Source organism: Branchiostoma floridae, unplaced genomic scaffold (genome assembly GCF_000003815.2).
Source record: "Branchiostoma floridae strain S238N-H82 unplaced genomic scaffold, Bfl_VNyyK Sc7u5tJ_1511, whole genome shotgun sequence".
In the NCBI taxonomy this organism is placed as follows: domain Eukaryota; kingdom Metazoa; phylum Chordata; class Leptocardii; order Amphioxiformes; family Branchiostomatidae; genus Branchiostoma; species Branchiostoma floridae.
The window spans coordinates 78510-88023 of NW_023365735.1; the positions used below are offsets into that span (position 1 = coordinate 78510).

The window sequence follows — 9514 nt, forward strand, 5'->3', positions numbered from 1 at the left end:
CCACTGGCTAAATCCTTTCATTTGCTAATCCGTGGTTAGCAAGCAAAAGGATTGAGCTGAATAAAGTTGAATAAAGTTTCCAAAGCCAGCAGTCACTACATACAAAGGATGGTCCTCAGGCTACAAATGTGTACAATACTGTCTAATATGACCAAATTTTTAAAAACACCTCTCATTAAGTGATGAACACTTCAACAGTAAAGGCACCCTAAAACTTATTAGTTAATCTCCAAGCAGATCCTACGGTAGCATAAGATAGTATCAAAAGCTGGCAGAGGAGTGAAGCCGGCCTAGGAGTGTCTATGACTTCCTTTGGCCGGCTTTGATGCTATCTTATGGCACCATAGGATCTGCTTGGAGATTACCTAAAACTGTGTTACTGCCATCAAACACATGTACACATAGCTATACAACTTTGCAGCAGAGAAAGAAATTAAATGTACCTGCTGGCACAGTCACTGTGTTATATGCTCTATAATATACCTCTAACCTTGTTTCAAAATTGAACAGTTGTTTTTCAGAGTTTCAGGTTTACAATGTGCATAGTCTCTAATGTTATGGGAAAGACATGATCACATTTAGATATACTGTACTATGTAATGACAATTAAGGACCTTTTTTGGACAGTCCTGGGCATTTCCTACAAAATTCTGCAGTTTTTGTAACACAAAAGGTTGTAGTAACTCATCGGCGATGGTTGCCACCTACCAGTACAATCTTGATCCATGCATTCTCATCAGTGTAAAGTCATCACATACAAGAACCCCGAAGCAGTATAATGTCTAGTCTTGTGCTCCCTCGCAAGATCAAGACTAGGTTACTCTCCATGAACAAGATGTGCTGTCAGACATGGAAAATTTGGAGGTGTGTACCTTACCTTTAAAACAGTCATTGTTGGAAGAAAATTTGTAGTGACTGTATTCATACGTGACTGATGAACCTCTTCAACAAGCAATATATAGTTTACTTCACCTTGGGAGATGGGTTCATATTTGTGTTATATTTTGGGGCTATGAATGACATCAGACTAACCCATTGCCATGGTTACAGACCCCATTACTATGGTTACAGAACCCTTCAGAATAATTATACATATATAACCTTTTGTCATGTTATATGACCCATTATGGTCATATTACCATGGTTACAAACACATCGAGAGTCTGGGATGGTGTTTTTTGATAGTTGAAGGCACACATACAGGTAGTCTATCACAATGGTAAAATTTTGCTCCTAACCCCAGTTTCAAAGATACATTCCCTTACAATAATCTGTATTTGATGCCAAACATACATATCATCAAATTAAGTTAGACAAAAAATGTACACAGCACCCGGCCCTAGGCATTCTATTACTTATTACACAATTACAATCTATAAAATTAATTAATACCCATCCAAAATCAGGTGAAATATACACAATGACTTAAAGCATAATATGTGTAAACCACATCACCACAACTTAGAGGAGATCTATTAGTCTCCAAGCAGACCCTACGGTGCCTAAAGAGATAGTATCAAAGCTGGCAAAGGAGTATAGCTGGCCAAAGGGAGATAGTCGGCCAAAGGGAGATAGTCGGCCAAAGGGAGTCAAACGGGCACCTGGTGCCGCTATACTAAGTCCCTTGCCAGCTTAGATACCATCTCTAAGGCACCGTAGGGTCTGCTTGGAGACTAGATATCTACTTGGACTGGGCAGAAGTATTCTTTAAATGTTGTTGAAACTTCACATCCCCAATATCAAATTTTCACATAGCTATAGACTAGAACTTTATTGACCTACACACCAATATTGACATTAAAAAAAAGGTTATTGCCACTAGACAGCCCAAGCAACTCACCAAAAATGATGACTATGATGATGATAATTGCCACTAGAGTGCTTGCTGTGTGGGTTAAACTGTCTGCAACTGTAACACTTCAAAAGACTGCCAACTTCAGTATCCTGTGTGTTGGTAGAACATACAGGATACAGGATACTGAAGTTTTCTTTTACACAAGTCTCTAACCTGCTGACGTTTTGTATTCCCACTTCATTGGCTACACATAGCAGCGAGAATCAGCACTCCAGTCAGAAGCTCTGAGGAAGATGTCTGATAGGCATTGAGCAGGTGATAGACAGTACTGGTTGTGTAAAACAAAACTTCAATACACTTCAAAGACTTCAGGAGGAATGTTGTGGTTCTGATTTCTGGTCTCCTGAGCTAGTACATTTGAGTCAATCTTAGCTACACTCAGGCCTTGACAAATTCGATAACTTGTTGAATGGACTTCTTCCCCCACAGAACAATAGAAAAGAGCAGAAGTGTTGCCACTTGTTGGAAATAGATGTCCCTGTGGCTCAACTGGTAGCAGCCTCACAGTTGAGCTCCTTGTACCAATTAGTTGGTAACTGGGATACTCAAGTTCAATTCCAGGTAGGGCATCTTGGTTGGGGCTGCGCCCTTCTTTCAAAAGGGACATAAATTGAGATCCCATATTTGAGAAGGTGCCTCAAGCACATTCAAGGAGACGGGCTAGCAACACCTTCCTTTAAAAATGCTATGTGCCACTAGGCATTGCAAGGGTCTGAAAGAACAAACAAACTTGCTAAAATACCCAATGAGCTTACAGTAACTTATAGGGTAAGTTTTTGTCATTAGTCTGTCCCAAAACAGTACAAAAATCCATTCAGCAAGTTGCTGAACTTGTCTGGTCTCACGTTTAGATTTGTTTTCAAGAATAATTCCCTCTTTCCATATATAGTGGCATTGCCCACTTGTCAACAATCTATACAATAAATATGCCTGACATCTGGATGGTACCATTGTAACAAAGGGGGTGCTCAGTTTTTCTCTTCGTTCTCTTCCAGGCCCAACATGTCTTCTATCTCCTTCTCCCACTGTTCATTGGCCCCCTGGTCCACAACCTCATACTCCTGGGGAAAAGGGTAGATCATAATTATGATATTAGGCCACAGCAAGCAAAAATAATGACATAGTGCCAAAAAAACAATATGGAAAAAAAAGATTGAGTGACAAAACGTGGCATTACAACAAACAGGAGGAAAAAATTCGTTTTTTTTTTAAATCAGGCGAAAATTAATGAGCTGGTTTCATTCATAAAATGCTGTGGCAATAAAGAACTGTTCTTGGCTGCAGATTGACTGCAGACCTCAAAAGTCATTTCTGCACCAAATGGTGAATAGGGCAGCACCATCTCTGCCTTTGTATACCTTGGCCACACAACTTTGAAAGTTTTTGGTATGACTTGGCCATGGCAAAAACAATATGCCTACCTTCTGCGAAGGTAAACATAACAATTTCCCACCTGCAGCTCCTTTTGTAACTCTTTCTCCCACTCTGGCACATCTTCCTCTGCAAAAGGAGTTAGAACTAGTTAAGACTCTATTCAAGATGACAACATTCTTATGCACAGGTGTTCATCTACAGATGGTGATCAAGAAGTGCAAAGACACCCTTTCCTACTTAAGAAAGTGATCCCGACTACTAAGCTCTTCAAGACTTGACCAAAACCTTGAAAATCCCTTTGCAATACTTTGTACTGCCCAAGTTCCCAAACATCACCCACTCCATTTTCCTACGGAGAGCCTTGCCCGCAGCCTATGCAATATACTGTAAATGCAGAAATGTTCGCGGTGGATTAATGTTCGCGGTTTTCGCGGTGACCACTTCACCGCGAACTTAAAACCACCGCGAACATTTTTCTATTATGGTATTAGATTGCAGTCTATGGTGTTACCGCGAACTTAAATCCACCGCGAAAAGTCCTTTTCCCCGCTACCGCGAAATTAAATCCCCGCGAACTTTAATGCATTTACGACCTTGGGAGACTCTACTAAACCAGGCTGAGGTTTCCACTTTTGTCACTGTGGCTTCTAACCAGCTGTTAGCCAATCAGAGAATCCAGATTACCTAGGCAGTTCTCTGATTGGCTGAAAGCTGGTTCGTACCATGCCCTCAAAAGAAGAAGTCTGGTTTAGCAGTGTATTGTATAGGTTACAGGCGAGGCTCTGCAAAGGGGAATGCTGCCACTCTTGACTGAAGGTGCCACAGAATTCACCAATTCACAAAAGCCCCAAAATAGCCCCCACTAAATACAAGCATATGCAACCAGTTGCCACTTTTTAAAGAGAGCCACATTCCCTGTGAGTGCCATAAACGTCCATAAACAAAAAAACAACCTACTCTTTGGGTCTCCTTCTGTGGTCAACATAGGAAACAAACAAAGGGCAAAATGAACAACCATGACAGAAATCAAGGAGACAGAAAATCATGTATAGAACTAAGAAAGCTGGGAACAGAAATAAATGGCTGTTGCTTAAGGTAGGATTTCAGGGTGGCTGAGGAGTTTTGGTGGGTGTTTTTGGTCTTCCAAAATTACCATCTTAGATAATGTATGGACCTTGATTTTTTCTAAGGTAGTACCCTAATGCATAAAGATAATTTATGCAAATTGGTATGATGTCACAATGACGTCAACTAATTTAAGGCCACGCCCATTTTTAGAAAAAAAAGGCCAAAAAGCTTAAATTTTGGATTGTATTTTGTCTGTTATTATTGAAACTTTTCAGAAATGTGCATAATAGTGATTTGAATAGATCTGCGCGTGGATTTTATCATATCTTGTCATGCTGATTTTTTAGTAATTTTTTTCCTGAAATTTTAATTACCCCTTATGCTAACAGAATTTGGGAGCACTAAATAGCATCGTTTTGCGTCGGGAGCGCACGAAGTTATTCCTTACAGGGTAAATTTCATAATAAAACTTATTTTACCCATTTTCGATGAACATTTTTTTCAAAAATTAGGCCATAAAAATCAAGTTGTTGTGGTAGTAGTGACGTAATCCACTTTTACAGGTCGTAAAAAGACCAAAGTGATGTTTTTGAGGTCAAATTTGAATTCGGCATGTGCCAAAACCCCCATATACTAATTTTTTTTCTTGTATCTTTAGGATAGGGAAAATATGGTGATTTTGCATATTTAATTAGTGGACTCTGATTTTATTACCCCTGGAACTCAATTATTCAGGATTATTCATCATTTCTGAACTAGATGTATAAAGTTCAGGACAATATTTCAAATCAACATATTATAAAACCCCTGTACACCAAGTTTTTTTCTTGTATCTTGTATGAGTACGGAGATATTGTAATCTTGCATATTTAATTAGCTGATCAAGAGAAATTATGCATAATTTTCATGCCTTTGAACGTCCATAACTCTCTAACGGTATGTCCGATTTTGTTGAAATGAAAACCATTCTATTTGTTTTACTAAGACCTATCCAATGATATCAAGTTTGAAAAGTTATGATGAGTTTGAAATTTTCGCATGATTTGAGACAACTACTTTGACCTTGAATTTTGACAGACAGAAAGGTACATTTGATGGGAAAGTATGTTAGATTATGAATATAGAACTACATAGAAAATAACATTGATAGGTATTTTTTGGAAAATATCATTTTGAAATTTTGCTCAGCCACCCTGATATACTACCTTAATATTTGAAATGCTGATACAGTCTCTAAGCTCTAGATATGTACATTTGTGTAAATCCAGTATCAACTATGGACGGTCTAGCAGTTGGGACAGCCTACCATACAGGTGTGACAAAAAACAAAATATTTACATTACACGTGTTCAGTTTTTTTAAACACAGACCAATCATCAGTTACCCTGACAGCATCCCGTTATAATTGTACCTCAATGTATTGTTTAAACTATCCAACAAAAAGACCTCTTCTATATTCGATTCCAATAAGTTTCATCTAACAAGATAGTTTGGAACATTGAGGACACTGTGCCTACCATCAGCTGTCTCCTGACCTTTTTTTCATTGTCTTTCATGTTAACATTGAAACATATCTTTAATGTTTCATTATGCAGTCTATCATACATAATTATGAAACTTCTAGGAAGTTGTGGGATTTTTTAATGTATTTTCAAGGTTTAATGATGTTCTCTACAATACCTAATGAAACACCATCAGCCTTTGTCTATCCTTCTTGTCCATCCCTTTTATGTTCATGTTCTTATGTATTTCTTTATACAAAGTGAAACCTTTATGAGATTAACCGTACCATCAGCTGTTGTCTCGTCCTTCTTGTCCATGCCCAGCTGTTCCATGGCCTTCTGCATCTCTTCTTCACTGACCTCCGTGTGCTCGAACGCGTCGCTCGCAAACTCGTGCTGAGAGGGGCTCGTTCCAAGGTCCTCCTGCCCAAGGTCGAACTGGGGCTGGAGGGGAGACAGAGGTCATGACAGTTAAGACTTTCAAATGTCTGAAGCAGAGCAGTCTCCAGCTGCCTTGAAGTTTTCTCTGTCCTGCTTATTGATTGGCAGCCCGGATTAATAATTTTTGTTGTCACGTCTAACATTTGAAGCTTACGAAAACACACTTTTTCAATTTTACCGAATGATGAAGCTCAGATTTTTTGGACAGATGAGGTGAAACATTTACTCTAACAATCAAATTTCTTTCCCAGGACAGAGGGATGGGTTCTGGAGACAGCTCTGTTCTGAGGACAAGAAAAGCTTATAATTAGGTGCCACCTTTATGATATAGGCATCATTAGGTTGTATATAGCCAAGCATGATCACAGTTCATGATAGACTTCAAACAGAGATGCTCCTTTGCAGAACCTCAACTGCAGCCCTTACAATTTACAAATTATCTCTGGGAGGTTCTGCTAAACTGGGCTGAGATTTTTACTTTTGTGGACGTGGCCTCTTAGCAGCTGTCAACCAATCAGGGAATCCACTTTTAACTAAAGAAAACATTTACCGGTAGGCAATTCTCTGATTGGCTGACAGCTGGTCAGATGCCACACCCATAAAAGTAGAAACCTCAACCCCATTTTAGCAGAAACACCTACATGTATAAGCATATTGTATAAGTCATGAGCACGTTTCTGAGTAGAAAAATGGATAGTCTAAAGGGAGGGAAAGTCATGATGTTTCTGGGGTTGCTGTCTGAGGTTTCTGGGGTTTCTTTCCTTCACACACATCCACCCTCCATACGCCTGCTTAAAGATGAGCTCAAGAAAGACAGAGGAGGGACACACAAAGCAATTCCAAGAGCTTGTCTCAAGCAAAGCCACAGTCTTCTTAACTAAGTACAAAAGTACTAACTTCTAGATGTTCAAATCCGTGGGAGGAGGAACTTGACGAATCCCCATCCAACTGCAGGAAAACACAACATGGCTTCAAATCTTTTTGGTCGGTTCACAAGATGTTGTGCCTTCAAATGTTTTAACACATCCTCTTATGAAAATTTGTATGAAGAATGTATGCATGTATTGCTCTTTTCTTTCACAAGTGTATCTGTTTATGCACACCAGCAGCCACAAGAGGGACAGCTTCAATTTGTGAGTGATGCATGGATTGAACACCCTGAAACAATGCTTTTTGTCAGTCAACAATGCCACACCTTCACACTTAAAATAAAATTTGGATGAAGAAATTGCAACTTGAAGCCATTGTATTGCTGCCATCTATTCACAGAGTCAGAATATGTAATATACAATGCCTGTGTATACAAATGTACAAGTACTAGCAACTGCACAAAGGACGGCTTCAATTTGTGAATTAAGCATGGATTGACAAGATTCAAACACTGGAAACTCGAGCACAAATTTCTCCAGTCTTGCTCTTACCTGGGAGCCTGTTCCTCCCTCTATACTTTGTGGTGGTGTCTTTTCTACAGGATGGACAAAACAAGAACATGTTACCAAAAAGACAGTACTTCTACAGATATTTGACGTAAAGATTTATTACAGATTGAAGATATTTTGCCACATTGTGGGTGGCTAGAGTTTCTAGAAATTGCATAGAAGAAAGGTAAGGTAAAGGCAAAGGTAGTCCCATAGCATTTAACTAAGTAAACACCATATTCTTGACATCTATGTACAGTGTATTAGAAAGATAATAGAATGACTGTCATAGTACTTCTGATTTCTGAAGAGCTCTGTTCAAATTACTAATTTAGTAGGTTTGCAATTAGGATATTCTGATATTCTACTTTATTTTATGTGGTGCATCCAAAAATATTTTGGTGCACCCAATTTTCTAGGTTGGGTGCACCAGTGCACCTATTCCCAAAAATGAATTTTGAGCCCTGAAAATCAGGTACCCATTTTTACACCTGGGTGGAGGGTGGGAAGTCGTGCAATGTGCCTTTCCCCAGGGCACAACATCTAGACAGGAACTCTCAGGAATGCAAACCCGCTAGATTTGCCACTCAGCCATTCGGTACCAAGTCAGAAAGGTAAAAAAAGTCAAAGTCCTTGTCACGCCTGATGGCGCATAGGGCGGTGCCCATCTCCATTTCAGTAGCACAACTTTGTGCAAGCACTACAGCAGGGGGCTAGTCCACTGATAGTGGCGTGTGTTCAACTTCCATGCTCTTTCCCGAATATTGAGTGCTAAGCAGAGAAACCAGCATGTACCATTTTTAAAGTTTTTGGTATGGCTCTACTGGGATCAAACTCAGGACCTACCAAATGCAAGGCAAACACTCTACCCACTAGGCCATTGCACCGGTATCTAGTCAAAGAGGTAAGGAACGTGAAAACCCGTGCAAGTCACCAGAAGTACCTCTCTTGCCTTCCTCCTGCGGTGTTTCCTTGCTGTCTGGCTCCTTGGGTTTGCTGTTGTCCTGCGCCATGGAGGACAGCTGCGTGGACTGTTTGATCAGTGACACCCTGTAGAAGTAGTTCCTCCAGAAGTTCTCCTCTTTTATCCTGCAAGGAACGGAGGGACAGGATTGGTCAATGGGTCACTGATATAATTGGCTGATAGAGAACTTAAGGGCTGTGATTGGTCAATAGAGAAATGAAGGGCTGTGATTGGTCAGTAGACATCCAAAGGACTAGGATTGGTAAATGGGTCACTGATATGAATGGCTGGTAGAGAACTTAAGGGCTGTGATTGGCTAATAGAGAAGTAAAGGGCTGTGATTGATCAATACAGATTTAGAGGACTACGATTTGTCATGATTGGTCGATAGAAATCTAGATGAATAGCATTGGTCAATGAGTCACTGATATGAATGGATAATTGGCTAATTAAGAACTAAATTGCTAATAGAGATCCACAGCGCTAGGATTGGCTGATGCATTTCATAAAGAGCTCTGATGGTTAAAAATGACCCAATGAAAATATGATAATTGATCAATAGTGACATGAAGTTACTGTAGTACTGAAGTATTTGGGGACCAGCATGGAAGTTCAGCTGAAACTACTTACTGTTTAGGGACCAGCTCGAACCTCATCTTCTGGAGGTTGGAGTCTTCCTGAAGTGTTGCCATGGCAACGGGGAACATGGCCTCGTAGTCAAACTGGAACTGCACGCCGGCAGGAGGGTTCCTCATGAAGTTCCTCTTGTCCTGGAGAGACATAGCATTCATTCATTTGTTCAGTCATTCATAGCAGGGTTTTAGAGGTGGTATCTGAAAGTGTAATACTTTTGGTGACTAAAACCTAGGAATGAGTACATATGTATAAAGTG

General features: G+C 39.9%; 1 protein-coding gene across 7 annotated transcripts in view; it reads right to left on the reverse strand.

Annotated features, from left to right (window-relative positions):
* Nucleotides 1-2162: 2162 nt before the first annotated feature.
* The window catches only part of LOC118407959 (synapse-associated protein 1-like), an 11798-nt gene continuing 4446 nt past the window's right edge, over nucleotides 2163-9514 (reverse strand). For 2 of the 7 annotated variants that reach the window (XM_035808548.1, XM_035808546.1), the window contains 8 exons: nucleotides 9253-9392; nucleotides 8602-8747; nucleotides 7662-7705; nucleotides 7138-7188; nucleotides 6087-6243; nucleotides 4187-4201; nucleotides 3309-3355; nucleotides 2163-2916 (listed from right to left, as the gene is read on the reverse strand). In XM_035808548.1, coding sequence (XP_035664441.1) covers nucleotides 2824-2916; nucleotides 3309-3355; nucleotides 4187-4201; nucleotides 6087-6243; nucleotides 7138-7188; nucleotides 7662-7705; nucleotides 8602-8747; nucleotides 9253-9392 — 693 coding nt within the window. In that variant the 3' untranslated portion in view covers nucleotides 2163-2823. The remainder of the gene's footprint in view (nucleotides 2917-3308; nucleotides 3356-4186; nucleotides 4202-6086; nucleotides 6244-7137; nucleotides 7189-7661; nucleotides 7706-8601; nucleotides 8748-9252; nucleotides 9393-9514) is intronic. The other 5 variants (XM_035808553.1, XM_035808550.1, XM_035808547.1 and 2 more) reach the window with 4 other exon arrangements.